At 37.6% G+C, this 15,556-nt stretch overlaps 1 protein-coding gene across 1 annotated transcript; it reads right to left on the minus strand.

Annotated features, from left to right (window-relative positions):
• Positions 1-1,553: 1,553 nt before the first annotated feature.
• On the minus strand, positions 1,554-7,627 carry LOC134672834 (uncharacterized). The gene is made up of 3 exons (XM_063530789.1): positions 7,347-7,627; positions 2,867-3,076; positions 1,554-1,768 (listed from the first exon to the last, which is right to left on the minus strand). Exons 1-3 carry the CDS (start codon positions 7,390-7,392, stop codon positions 1,554-1,556), a joined length of 471 nt encoding a protein of 156 aa, XP_063386859.1. The 5' UTR covers positions 7,393-7,627.
• Between the last annotated feature and the right edge of the window lie 7,929 nt (positions 7,628-15,556).

A 15,556-nucleotide genomic window follows, 5' to 3' on the forward strand; every position in this document is an offset into this window, starting at 1 on the left:
GCTCATGACTACTCAAGGAAAAAAAATGAAAAAAACATATCTCAATTTATTATGGAATTACAAAAAAAAATTAAAATCGACACCCCTAGTGGTATTTTTAACGACCATGTCTACAATTTTTCAATTTTTTTTTAATTATTTTTCCTCGAGTAGTTATGAGCAGGCCCCAATTTCACCAACGTGACAGGTGCGACGAATTGTAAAATCACGGTTGCTGACGTCACAGGCATCCATGGGCTACGGTTACCGCTTACCATCGGGCGGGCCGTATTCCTGTTTGCCACCATCATTGTATTATTTAAAAAAACTTTATTTCCTGCCAAGTTTTTGACAATTGTCAAAGATTTAGAAGAATTGTAGGTAATTCTTGACAGGTAATGAGTTATATGTCGGAATTTCGTGACAATTGTAGTGTTTCTTGTGACAATTGTCATAAACTTAGCAAGAGAAATATCTGTTTTTTTCCGATATCATAAATTTTTTTTTAATAATACAATGATGGTGGCAAACAGGAACACGGCCCGCCCGATGGTAAGCGGTAACCGTAGCCCATGGATGCCTGTGACGACAGCAACAGTGATTTTACAATTCGTCGCACCTGTCACGTTGGTGAAACAGGGGCCAGGTCCATCTTCTGGTGCCAGTTTAACGTTGAATTTTGGGACACGTTGTATGTATCTATCACATTACACGAACTTTTTTTATATCGTTCGACTGTGCTATTTTATTTCATATGATATTATAGTCCAATCGCCATCAGATATATCGGAGGAGTCGAGGTGCTCAAAAATATCTGAACACGCACTTAACGCCTTGACAATAGAGGCGTGTTCAGATATTTGTCAGCACCTTAGCCGCTCTGATGTATCTGATAGCGTCTACATTCCATTGATAGTTGCACTCCACTGCCAATTTATGTTTAATTAATTTTATAAAAAAAAAACTTAATTTTAACAGTGCAGTGCACAATGAATGAACGAATATTTGCATTTATTTTGGAAATACTCAATGCCATATGCCAGTTGTATGTATTACTCATAATTATATATTATGTTAATGTACAAAATTTTTAGAAGTAAATTTAATTATGTAATTTGCAACTAAGTATCTAGTCTTTTTAGATAGTTTGCAATAATATAGTATGCTTAATGTATATGTAATACCTATTAGAAGTCTTAAGTCTATTTCTCATATGATGGCAGCAAATAACTCTCGAATTTATTAACATATCACTAATTATATGAATTAATGTTATTTTATACATCTAATATATACATTACATTTGATGGACCTACTTACATTATAATTAGTATGATTAATAGATCTTCCATTTAAGTTTTAAACTGTGTCAATTTAACAGTAGGTAAGCAATAACGGTTGTGTGATTTATTTTAACAGTGATATTTAAAAAACAAATTAAAAAATATATGTTAACAATTCAAAATACAAAAAGGTATAATTTATAGTGTCGTATTTTTATTTATAAATCCCATTTATAAAAGTCACATGTCACAATAATTATTTTGCTAAAAATTACTTGCTACTAATTCAAATTACCCCAATAAAAAATTAACTAAATAAATGGTAAATACTATATAAAGGCTAAAAATTTGTATGCTAGTTGCCGAATTACAATTATTTCTGTTGCATGTGAAACAGCGCGCGTCGCTGTGGCCTCTCGCTCGCTCCACAGCCTTTAGAGCGAGACAGACTGAGTCCACCTGGACTCTGGGGATGCACCCGCGTATAACGTCCACTGTGTTGCCAACTAGAAATAAAAGAAATTGTTAGTTTAACTTCACGTAGTTTTCACGCAATGTAACGCTACGTCTTACGTAGGCGAACAACGCGCGAACGCGGCGCGGCGCGGCGCGGCGAAATCAATCCTTTGATGCCCATAGAAGTGTCCTACGTAAGCGATCTCGTTGCGAACGCGGTGCGGCGCGATTTGCACGCGAATGTCAGGCGCCGCGCCGCGTTCGCGCGTTGTTCGCCTACGTAAGACGTAGCGTAATGGAAAGTTCGCATCAACGGGTATATCCTTCTTGGGGAATCTTTTGAAATAAATGCCCGTAAAGTAGGTAAACGGCAGTTGCCAAGTTTCGCCAAAATTACTAATTAAATATAGCTAATTTTAATATGCAGCTAGAGGATCTATGGAGCTCAATATTACTTCTCTTATAAAACCGGTCTTCTTTATAATATTTGTATAAAATTTATAAGTGTGGTGGGCAAAAATGGGTTCAAGCCTCGGTTGTGTTGTGTAGAGCAGAAAATATCGTTCGCGAATAATAATGCAAAAAGATGACTAAAAATTCAGTCAGGGTCCTAATACACATGCAATGTAATTGTTGCTGGGTTCCATTTTCAAAATCAGCTGCCTGTGGGTAGTGACACCCAGCCTTTCCACCTCACAAAAAATTACTTAATTCGTCACCAAGACTAACTTTTCTGTACATTTGCTCAATTATTTCACATAGGCGTTTCTTCTTTTACGCATTCCAGTTGTAACTTGTAACGTATATTAGATGTCATATAACATAACTCATATACTAAAGAGAAAATACCAGAGGCCTCCCTGCCCTGATTTATACTGTCTTTATCTTTTGCAGCTAACGCCATGACCCCTATTTGACTACATTTGTCCTTACACTTAATACGAGTACTTCATGGCTTAGGAGAAGATGATGAGAGAATAGAATAAACTACTTAACTTTATGCCAAATCGCTATTCACATGGACGGAAATAATGTCCTAGATTGCGTATACATTTTGTCTTTTACCTAGTTGGGGTACGAATAGGATTTTGTCAGTGACAGCGATCCCCGGGTTTTCAATCACAGTCTTAAATCTTCAATCAACTTACATGACTTGTCATCTGGAGTCGCTACCATCTTCAGACAGTGGTACTCTATAGGCACTTTGGAATCTGTGGACGGTGGCGGATGCCCTAGATTGTGTATCCACTCTGCAGTGACCGAGGTGCTGGGGTGGCATTGTATAGATGAGCCGGGAAACGCGGCGTCGTCTGGATGGCAGCCGAGACAGCGTTGTTGGAAGCAGCTTTCTGTCGTCACTGTTGAGGATGAGGAATAGTAATGTGAGAATATTTATTGCTGACCGTACGATATGTTGGTGATAGTGTTCGAGAGGAGAGAGAGAGAGAAAGAGGTACTCCAGATAGCCCTGAGGGTGTCAGGATACCGTTTTATAAAACTATTTACGACTTCAAATTATACAGTTGTAAACCAGTAACATTGATGCGCTTAACCAAAATGCAGAAGAAACGTGGTTTTGTTGTCTGTTTATACTTAATAATATTGTAATATTTAATATTGTTTATGAAACGTGGTCTTGTCCTAAACGGGTTGTTGTTAAGTCGAGAGAATCGATCGCTTTCAGACAAGCGACAGCTTTGTTTTATTAAGTGGTGTTTTGGTGAACTTTTTCTCGGTTCAGGGCCTAGGTCGAATCGGAAAGTGCACATCGATCACTTTGATCAGATAATTTTTATCTGGAACTTTTTGTATAAGGGAACCACTTGCGTATTACATGTGTCAGCTTTGTAAATTTTTATCTTAAAAAGTCTGCCAGCAATGATCAAGGTAGATTTACTCGTCCATTAAATAATAACTTAAAAATGATTCTTGATTAGGTATCTGACATAATACTAAGCGCTCTTAAGTACAAGCAGGCATCCGTTCACAGCATTAGGTAAGTACTTACTAAAATTATTAATGTAAGACGCGCGATTGCTTCTTTATTTTCCTACCGCCTTTTTGCAGGTCTACACAATGATATCTTTCACGAAGACATTGGAATAGAAACCCACTGCACCCAGGTAAGACCATAGTGCTATTACTCTATACTGTAACAGTAGTGCACGAGCGATCGTGATTACCAATTTGCGCCCCAGAATTGCTCCCTCATCATCGACTCGCCATGGCGACTTGGTATCGATCGACATTTGACTCCTGGCCTGTTCTTGACAATGCTTCGCTGGCGCAACGCCTCAAGGGAACCAGTTTTGATGTGATCTACACTTACGCATAGTAATCAAGGATCTTAAGTCTACTAGGAACTACGGATGAGCTCAAGCTCAGAGTCAAAACAAAAGGTTTTGCGAATTAGATAGCTGACATTTGCCCGGTCCCTGCATGTCCAATCTACCTTTACTTGTCCGTAACTGATCGGCGTGCCCGCTTGTAATGACCGCTCCGGAGCGCATTTTACGTTTGTTTTAACCGCCGCAATCATATGTCATTTTCTCGCGTTTCGCGCCATTTTACCGGTCATCAGCCCGTCGTTCCAATACAGGCGCGTACGCTACGTAATTATTGAAAGCGAGAGAATCCGCTCTCGATGCGTCGGTATGCCGAGCCCAGAGCCGACCACTTATTTAACTCGATCATTCGCTTTTCTTTCACTTTTCTCCTTTTGGATTTGACGTATAGCGTAATTAAATTAATGGCGACGCGACCCTTAATACTATGTTGTGGCATGATTTCCCGGAAAGACCGCAAAGTATCATCTTGTTTTGTCATAGAACACTGACGGCGAAACTAGCCTATAATGAGGCGAAGTGTTCCAATAAGGACAGTTGTACACGAGCCACAATGCCAGCGGCTTTTCTATGATCTGGAGAAAGTTGCCATAAATGTATGAATTTATATATTATCGCGAGCAGATTACTAACTTAGTGCTATGTATTAAAATCACGCAAGTATCCTCTTTGCGACTCAAGATTTTGCGGTTTATTATAGTTTATGATAGAATGCAGATTTTTGTCAGTGAGAAAATTTGGTTACCAAACTTTATCATTATAATAGCTTTATCATTATTGTGATTTGTCTCTTGTGGTTTTAGAATAGGTGTCATATTTTTTAACTTCTTTTTCAGAGGTTTTGGGGTTTATCAAGTTGTGCTGCATCACTCAAAATACATAAATACAAGTTGTTACATTTCACACTGCTCAATGTTTAGTACCAGCCAATCTGTCCGTGGTCTTAACTTAGTGGTCAGCCGGCGATGCGTGAAGAGCAGCCGGTCGCCCGGGAAAGTGGATGATAGGCGTCTGACATAATTGTGCACGGATAAGTGCGTGCACCTTCCATTGTGGCCGCGGCTTTAGATAGCGAGCTTTCTATACTAGAGACACCCAATGTCAACTAGATGGAGCTATCTGAATGTGACAATTGCAGTTGGAATTAAAATGGGCGTCAGGGGTAAACGCGCCTTCCACTGTGGCTATGGATACTCGTAGCGAGCTAGGTGGCGAGCTAGCTAAATAGAAATAAGACTTATAATAGAGATACCCGAAGCTTACTAGAATGAGGATGAGTTAGGTAATTTCGTCGTAATTGCTATATAGCTAAAATATCCACGTGATCTAGGTAGGGTAGTTAAACTACTAGTAATGCCTTACTTACTCCTTTAAGTTTAAGGAAGCAAAAATATGGATGCTTGCTGAAAAATATGGACGGTGCTTTAAAGGGCCAAGCAAGTGCGTACATCTAGTGCTGCGTTATGTTTGTGGCTGCGGATTTAGACATTGAGCTTTTTATGGGCTGTGAGGCATCCGAAGTTAACTAGAATCAGCAACCAGGACAAGACGTAGGTACATATTTGAATTGTCAGTTAACTGTTAGGTTTATCGAAATTGTTCCTTATAATAACTTGCTTGCTTTCAGTGGACTACTGGCGGAATAAAGCAAAACGATTACAGAAGAGTGAAGAAACCGTAACATGGGAATCTAATTGTTCAGGTATGTACGATAACTTTTGGCTAATTTCTTCACGAGTCGAATGATGATCCCTTTGACAGTGACCTTCCTCCAAGTCGCTTTTGCATATACTTAGGCTGAATTTTTAAAATAATTGAATAAATATTTTTTACCGTATTTTTATTGCTCAATTGTAACATTTCTAAATAAATGAATGATACTTCCAAAAAGTGTCTACAAAGTTTTTAGGTGACAGCTGCTCCATATAAAAATTAACTGTCATAGGGACCATCATAGGACTTGCGAGGTATACAAGCTGTTTATTATGCTATGCATTATCTGTACAGTTCACGACAACGTTTCGTAAAACTGGAACTAGATATGATTAGCTCCAAACGCGTCTATCTATTTATACCGCCGTCACCGACTCAGCAGTGACCCAATTCATAAACAAACGACGATCAGCATAAAATCCCGTGCCCACGCGCATGTCGACATGCTCGGATGCTCATTGACAATGTAAATACGTTTGTCAACAGTTGAATAAATAAATATTTATTTAGCAGTAGTTGCTGGACGGGATGAGCCGGTACTATGCATTGTCGCGATCGTAGGCGATGGTTTCAGTGTGCCGACAAATGGAATTGTGTTTCGTGATATACATAATGTTACCCAACGGATGTTACCGTGTTTTGTTTATTTACAATGGGTTTTGTTGGGTCATTGATGCGAAAGAATGTTGTGAGGGTGGAAGGACTTGTTTCGCGTCTCTGTAATGAGGGAAAGAGCGTTGAGATCTTTTGCATTAAGTACATTAGTATTTATTTATTTATTTATTATTTATTACTAGCAGTGTAACTACTTGTACATTATTTTATTACCTGCCGTGTGACTCCTAAATAACATAGGTATATATTTTTAATACCTAAATCAAACATTTAGGCATTCAGTCAGACTATTGAAATCAGCTTTTTCAACAGTGATTTTATATTATGGCCTTCCTGTGATTTTATAGCTTGTCCAAGGTAGCTGTAGAGATTACAAGCGATTATAGAGGTAAATATAATAAAACAATGTTATAAAAACATCATGTCAAAAAGATAGCAAAGACTATTTGTTGTTTTAGTGATTATACAACGAACTAGAATAGTTATAGAAGTCTGACTATTAGGTAGAACTCAAAATTGACCTATTAACGCTTTTTTAAATAACGGGATTTTTTTTTATGGAGAAGGGATAACTGACAGTCATGTCACCTACATGTCAGTCATGTGGACCGTTTTTAAAGTCAAAAATGTACTAAGACCTTCGACTATATATATTCCGTCGCTGAATTTATATATTTTTTTCCTAGCCTATCTGAGTGTCCCACTGCTGGGCAAAGGCCCCTTCATTTCCACGACTCCCGATTTGGTGTTTTCGCATATATATCATATTTCAAAATAATATTTATGTTAATGTAGGTACCTACCGTTTTTTTTATTTTATGTTAAAGTATTTTTTCATGTACCGATACGAAACCGATAACTTTTATCAAACGAAATATGAAAAAACAAAATACAAAAGTAGAAATTTTCTCTATCATTTACAATTAATGTACAGGTAATAACACTAATAACTTACCATACGGTGCCAATAAAACCACACTAACAACTATAAACACTAACATTTTTGTCCACGATATAAAGTATTTCTTTACTGACTGACTAACATTCCTCCTATCACCAAGGCATTTTGTTTTACACTATCCTTATCTATGCTGCATCGTATTATCTTTGTTCGAATTCTGTTATCACTATCACCATAATTTACTCGGACAATCTTTCGAGCGTTTTTAGGACTGTGTGCTTTATAAAAATAGTAAGATACACGTAAATCAGTTGCGGTTAGCAGTGACAGTGGAAGACTACTGTAGTTTAGGGATTACACGCAGCAGATACCAAAATAAATCGTATCTGGAGATTTGATTAGCTCGCATGAACATATGTAGGTATACACTCGAATGAATGGATTGGTATCTGTGGCCTGCGTAATCAAAATATACTTACAGGCCAATTCGAACGTATACTGACATCAGAATGGTATCTAAATGATGTCATTTAGGTATATTGCCTCACGTTCGCGGGGTTTTGATGGATGCACGGTAGAAATGATACCTACAAGTGACATAGTCTAAAGTAGAAATTTACCATTAATTATGATATAGGTGCATTTGTATTTTGGTAATGTTAACATTAATCAACCAACCAACAAACCAACAAACCGCTCTGTGGTTTGGCAGAAGAATGTAATGTATCTAGACGTAAGTAAGCTTGTGAATAAACGCTTTATTCTTTTTTTTTTTATATGCATGTACATAAACCCGTTGAACAAATTGTATCTGTTTAACGTATTAATAATAATATAATACAATTTATTTATTCAGATAACTAGGATCCATTAGTATTGCAAGCTTTTGCCAATGTAATACGACTGAGGTATAAATTCTATTGAAATTTTTACCAAAAGGTAGATATAATGAGACCAAGATGCAGTAAATACCCAAAATCGTGCGTTATTTCCGTGTAGACTGCGATCGGTTCCGTAACATCCAGCGGCGTGGGCGGTAATGAATGTGCCAGCATTATTCGCTAATTAAAACCATCCGTCGACCGCATTCAGAAACGGAAAAACGATATCAATATAATACAAAGACTGAGGGCTTACCGCGAACCACGTTCGACGTGTTGCCTCTCTGCTGCACCTGTAAATTTGTACGTAAGTGTGACAGGGAGGCAACACGTCGAACGTGGTTTGGCGGTAGGCCCTCTGCTGCTTAGTAGCCTAGCGCGGTGTTACTTCCGAAGCTTGTAACATAAATATCCTCGGTTTAACATAAGTCCCATAATCATTGGTTTAGTTATTTTTGCAGTTTTGAATTTGGCACCTTTTATTCCATTATAGTTCAAAATTAGATTTGGTTTTGTCCTTTTGAAAAGTCCTCGGGACGAGGATTTCTGGGATCGGTTATAGTTTTTACTTTCCTAAAAATTAATCGGCGTTTTATTTCGGTATTTGATATTTTTGAAATTTATTGCACTATCTAGTTATTAATAGGTAATTAACAAAATACAATTTATGAATATCATAAAAATGTTGCAAATGCGGGACTTTATTTTAATTTTTAGTTATACCGGTTACAATACTTTGTTTAAAATGGCACGTATTTAACCGGTCAACTAATTAATCGAATTTGGGTAGTTTAAAATAATAGAAATGGGTACTAAAATTAATAGTTTGGCAACTAAAACGAAACCTTAAAATATATCAATATGAGTTGTATTTTAATGCCGTTACAGCTTTCGTTTATTTTTAGGCAGGTACCAAATATTTATTTGGCAACTGAATTATTATATTGGAGACTATTTATGAAGCACATTTTAAAAAGAAAACGGCTATCTATTTATTTAAAAAATGATATTTTTTTAATATTTTGTTTTGTCATTACACGGTCAATTTAAAGACCTAATGGTATAATGGTCATTAGGTGTTTCATGATTAGGAATTTCAACTATAAGTATAGTAGGGTTTTATACGTAAATAAATTTGTGGTGTTTTGTGGATTAGGAAATTTGTCAATTTTTAAAGTAGGTATGCATATGTTTAAATTTAAATTATTTAAAAATAAAGTACAAAACATATTAGCAACCAAATTTTATGATCGCTTTACAATATTAGTTGCCAATTTATTATTTTAGTCGCCAACCTATCAATTCAAGTTCCCTATAATTTTTTCGGGTGGCTTGATTTTGCTGCCAGTTTTTTAATAATATGATGCTTAAATTTGAGGCTAATATAAATTTATTGGTGCTAAAATATTAATGCACAGCCAAATTATATTATTATATGCCCAGTGAAAGTTCCTGTTTAATATTTTAGGTGCCCGGTTAATAATAAGCCGTTTAAAACCCGGTAAGGTCATTTATAATAGTGACGAGCCTGACTAATTTCTTCAGCCGTGTCTTTTTACGTTTATTATGCTCCTACATTAGGTATTTATGTACAATTTCACAGTCTTACTAAGTTTTGGACTGGGATGAATTGAGTTATTTTTTTTCGATATCAATAAAATGCTGATATTGGTTCGACGCCCTCGCACACGTTTAATAGTGCTTTACCACGCGCGAAGGCATGGAGTCAATATGTTCTCGATATAATTTTTAACGCCAAATACACGTTCGAGAATAAAATCCCATGCTCGAAATAGTCGAAATACTTAAGTACAAAACCAGCTCGACGTTTTCGGGCGACACTTTTTGGCGATTTCCACACGTCTAATGATTTCAAAGACACCGATTGTCGTTTCAAGATGCCGCCGGGCTATAAAAAGCGATTACCTTACTACACATTTGGTAATTAAATTAATCACGTTTAAATAGACGACTCTTTGATCTGGGATAGTAGCTGATTTGTCGTAGCAGGCTTTAATCGTAAATCAATAAATTAATAACTTAAGGCTTTATAACATCGACGATTTACTAGTGCACTAGACTGGGTTCGGTAAACTAAAAGAAGTACCTAGTGTACCTACCAACCGCAGTAGAAATCACCAGTTCTAGGAAGATCAAATCAAAAAGCCGCAAATGTTGTTTTCAGTGATTTGAGGACTTCGTCTTTTCTCTATTTAAGAGCTGTGATCATGTCAGTGGAGCAATCTCTAACTCATCCGGTCCCCTACCAACTCCTTAACCTTCAGGTACGACACGACCTGAACCTTTTCTTTTATTTGGCTGAAATAACTAATTCTAGGTCGTCCTCTTCTTCTTTTTCCCTCTATTTTCCCTTCTACAAGAATGATGTTGAAGACGACGTTTGAGGACACAAATTCTTTTAGGTTTAAGGACACACAAGTTTAATTCCTTAAGTGACTAGAAGAGCCGCAATTGTATCTGGGTCGCACTGGGCGTTCAATTATCGCATCGCCTTTATAGTACTTAGTAACTCTTAAATCGCTAGTGTGATAACACAACTTTATGGATCCTGATTCCTCATGGTCTTATTTTTCGCTTAGCGCACTAGCAAGTTTTTGGAAAATTAAGATTCCACATTTTTTTTATTACATTTCTTTGAATATTCATAAAATAAGTCTGTAATTAGATACATAATTGATTATGGTCATCTTAGTTAGAAACACGGAAACACCTTTAGGCACTTCATGGCTGGCTTATACCCGCCCTATGCTGATCCAGCAAGCTTGTAAAAGAAGATCTGTTAAATAACTAACACATATTTTTCACATACGCTACCTAAACTCCTTCCAAATTAGAGACATCTATACGACTATGTGCTATTTAAATAGAAAACGTACAAGTAAGGTATGTCGCAAATGCCGGCCAATATAGTTGGCGACATGACAGTTCGGAATATCGGATTTAATATTTATTTATCTTCCAGTGCCACAGTTTGTCATGTATTTTGCAGTACAGACAAATGCCGACAATGTTTGTTAGTTGTAGCGGCAATAATCTTGTTGATATTCTTGATCGCTCTCGCAAAATACGGTATGTATTCAACCGTAAATATCTGAGAAATATTCACTTATACAGGAGCCTCATAATTTGTATAGAGTAGATTTGCTGATAGTCAAAATTAAAACAAAGTAGGTAAGTATAAAATTTCATCATAAAACTCAAGTTACTCAAGGAAAGCTTCTCATTGTAACATAACCATGGGTAACCCAAATAAGATGCAGCGGGGCAATTTCGACTGCGGGTTAATTTCAACTGCCTAATCGAAATATCTTCCATGTTTTACATTATTAACTAGAGTGCCATATATGTCCCGATAGCGAAAAGTAATGAGTCGAAATTACGTCACATATTTTTATACTATGATCATATAATCATCACTGTCTAATGTTTAAGAGTTAGACTCTTGGCGGTGGAGCGATTTCCATGAATGTCGATCTTCTGATAGGTTCGTTTCCTTTATTTGATCTATTATATACGCTCCACTTGGTCTCCCTTCTTCCTCTTTGCATCAACTCTTCCTGCTATGATGTTTTTGATAAATTCGTCATGTCGTAACAGGTGTCAAAGCATCTTTTCTTTTCTGTTTTAAAATACCTACATATTTTTATTCAATTTATTGTATGCTGTGAGATATGTGGACTATGGCCGCAGACATCGCGAAGTCGTGTCGGTATGTAGTAGTCGCGGATGGTTGTGATAGATAACCGACATCCAGATGGCCTAAGCGTTACCATTTCTCGCTTCATGTCAGGGATAACCTTGCGCGTAATCAAAAGCTTTATTGTTTTCTGTCTCAGCTCAGTACATACCTACAGTTAGAATTAATTTAGATGTTATGTCAAAAAAGAGTAGGTAACGAGAACAAATCACGCGGTATCTTTTACACAGATTCCACAGAGCGATGGATTTTCACTATTATCGTAGTATTTCATGTAATTGAACGACTTTATGTTAGTTAAAAATCAAAGTCATGTATTCTAATCTAACGATTAAATGTCATTGTAGATCTCAATACTTGCATTTGTTTCGTTTACTTTAGACCATTGAATAGCGTTTACTTTTGAATAGCGATCTTTAATACAAAGTGCCAAATATATTTAAATATATTTATACACGACCTCATTGCCTGATACATTAAGGTTCTATGTACATATTTTTGACTGTATACCTGTTAGTTTCAAGTGAGTTATAAACCATGGACACATTAGTATTATTTGCCTACTCATCATACCTACGGGCTGAGTGACTATGCACATCTTAATATTTTGTATTCCCTTCACCGTAACTGCGACCTGCATCAGTACGCGCATAACGCGCATTGCCATTATAACACTTCTTGCCGGCTTTAACGCATGTCAAACAACTCAAGGCCCATCTTGCCCATTTTAGGGATAATAGCTCAAGAATTTACCCCGAGGTGTAAAGTTATGATTGTATCCATTCATATATCAAATCGTAATCACAGATCACCAGTTGATTGACGTGCATGTCGTATCTGTACATCTAGGTGTACGAGAGCGTACATTACATATTGCTAATCAATGTATCAGATGATAGAGTTCCATATAACGAATCTTTATCATTCGATCTTGGGCTTAAGTGTTTTTGAGCGTTATAATTTAAAGGCGGCATGGCTTTCACTCAAGAGGACCAATTAATTTTTGACCGAAACATAAAGCGTCCGATAAATTTCTTGAAAACGCCGGCGTCGATAAGAGGAACGGGTTCGGGACGTCTTCCGCCGAATAAAAAGGTTTATTTATCTTGGTCAATTTGTTATTGCCACTCGTCTTGCCTTCCGGTAGCCGTGTAATTGAATCTTCTGGTTTTCAAAGATTTATTACGTTCATTTGATTGAGCTACCGTCTTTTGATTAGAGGCGCTGTTTATATATGCCGCGGATTACGCCGATGTAAGTTTTTTTTTGTTTTATCGTCTTAATTGATTTTGTTAATCACGATCCGAAAATCTGTCGGTGTTCATTGACCTTCGTTTATGATTGTTTGTCAGGACATGTTACAGTTTAGTGCAGATCGTCTAATCTCGGTATGCGAGTGTCCGACAGCGACAGCCGACACAGTGACCCGCCGATACGATCCACAGGACGCGCGATCGCGTGAGATACTCACGCGCACGTCCGCGCTGCCCTCACGATCCTGCGCCGTTATTTTAATTTATCTTCTTTCCCCCCGTTTCTATATCTTCACTCGAACATTTGCCGACTTTTATTCGTTAAGCGCTAAGGTTCGCCATTGCATTGTTTAGTCTAACCGTTACTGTTTGGTGCTATAGGAAAATAGGAATACGAGTATTAGTTATTAATCAAATAACTAAAGGTACCTACAAAGTTCATACACTCTTTTTTTTAAAGTACACCTTGGACTGGAGAGTAAGAGTTGTTTGTTGTATGATAACAGATATTGAGTTTCAAAAAATACATCTAAAGCAAACTTTAATTGTAACGGTTCGTAAAATTTAATTCCGTTTACGCAAAAGGACTCGGTGGCTCAATTTTTCGTGTCTGAAACTAATTGAAGTGGATTGCCTCGAAATAAAAATATTTCTAAATTGTATCGTTCGCGGAATCGGCGTCGGAACGGCATTTTCGCGTGACTGTGGCCGCTGAAGGCGAATAAAAGCGATCGCGGCCCGATGATACGCAGACACACAAAAGTTTCGGAGGACTTCATTAAATTGGACTTGAATAATTAGTTTACGAAAAAAAATTACACTATTTGTGTATTTTTAACGAAAACCTTGTACTATTCTTTTAAAAGTATAGGAATTCTCGGTATAAAATATTTTCGGTCTGTATTCAGACCACATTTTGGTCCACAAAGTACTTGTTACAATGCTGTAAAGTGTTGTGTACAATGCTGTAGCAGCTATTAGTGAGTGGCAAGCAACAGTCGCTCTGGTCGTAACACCTCGAAAAATTTATAACGCCAATTATCTGATCGCAGTACCGCAATTTCACACCGTTTGTGTAATTTTTTCAAAATTATCACCCAACCGCCTATGGAGCGATCGCTATTAACATAATTTACTTTTTAAAAGTATACCACATAAAAATCGATGAGTGTTAAATTGAATTCGAGGAGCCGCGCAAATAAGAAATGGAGGCGCGAAAATTGGACGGTGGACCGTTTAAAGTATCGTTAAGGCTTGTCGGGAGAAAATATTGTAATCACGGCGGTACAGTTTACGAGCTGCGGAAAACGGTCCATTATTGTGTGTGCGGAATTCGGGGTGGTTTTGACGATGCCGCTTTCTTGGCAAGTGCGCTTTGTGTAGAGGGAAAAAATTGAGGTTAGGTTGTTTGGAATTTGTGTATCTACACAGATTTTGCTTGCCATTAGACAATCTACTAAGACGCGTGCAACGGCGTCTAGTCGTCTACTTCTGATGTCAAAACTGAGATTACAATGTTTTGGCCTAATTTACGTGTCCTAGTACCCCTATTCTTTTGTACCTATATGGTTCATATCACGCTTATAAACTGCCTATAGGGGAACAAAACTATATTATTTAGTTTGTAGAGGAATCTCTCATTAGTAATTAGTAGTAGAACTGGATCGATGTAAAATTGTTTACTATATAGCCGGGTACTCACTAGCGAGCTGTAACTGTAACCGTTGCATGTACTGTAACCAAAAAACATAGTGTGTACGTGGTTCGCAAACCTGCTGCGAGCGGTACGCGAGCGGCTCGCAGCGAGCCGACATCTACAACGTACTCATTTCTGAACCCGTAACGTTGCACGTAACTGTAACTGTTACTGTTGCCAAAAACATAGTGTGTACGTGGCTCGCGAGCCTGCAACGAACGCTACACGAGCGGCTCGCAGCGAGCCGACGTTTACAACGTACTCATTTCTGAACCCGTAACGTTGCACGTAACTGTAACTGTTACTGTTGCCAAAAACATAGTGTGTACGTGCTCGCGAGCCTGCAACGAATGCTACACGAGCGGCTCGCAGCGATCCGACGGTTGTCGGTTTTTGTCGCGAACCAAAGGACGCTTGCACTGCGGTCGTGGACGTCAAGATTAGTTGTTGCTAGCCGCTGCGAACCAGCTATATATCGAGTATTTATTCGTCATGAGTGAATGGTCAGAGGATAAATGTATTTTTCACATCACCTATTCGAAAAAAGGCTTACTTACTTCCCTGCAAATAGGAGGGATCAAAGTGGCACTTTTCTTCCCTGCTAGGAGGGATCAAAGTGGCACTTTTCTGTTCAAGCACACTATTTTTAATTTTTTTTGCACATTATTTTTTTAGCTTAAATAATCTGTTTAAGCATCCGATTGTGTCAACACTAA

The sequence above is a fragment of the Cydia fagiglandana genome, chromosome 17 (genome assembly GCF_963556715.1).
Source record: "Cydia fagiglandana chromosome 17, ilCydFagi1.1, whole genome shotgun sequence".
Classification (NCBI taxonomy): domain Eukaryota; kingdom Metazoa; phylum Arthropoda; class Insecta; order Lepidoptera; family Tortricidae; genus Cydia; species Cydia fagiglandana.

What these genes read in the sequence shown, in the direction of transcription:
- LOC134672834 (XM_063530789.1), bottom strand. Translation starts at nt 7,392, where the DNA reads ATGTTAGTGTTTATAGTTGTTAGTGTGGTTTTATTGGCACCGTATG. An exon ending in GGTTTTATTGGCACCGTATG is followed by an intron (nt 3,077 to 7,346) that starts GTAAGTTATTAG and finishes CATCCTCAACAG; the next exon opens with TGACGACAGAAAGCTGCTTC. An exon ending in GACTCCAGATGACAAGTCAT is followed by an intron (nt 1,769 to 2,866) that starts GTAAGTTGATTG and finishes TTTTATTTCTAG; the next exon opens with TTGGCAACACAGTGGACGTT.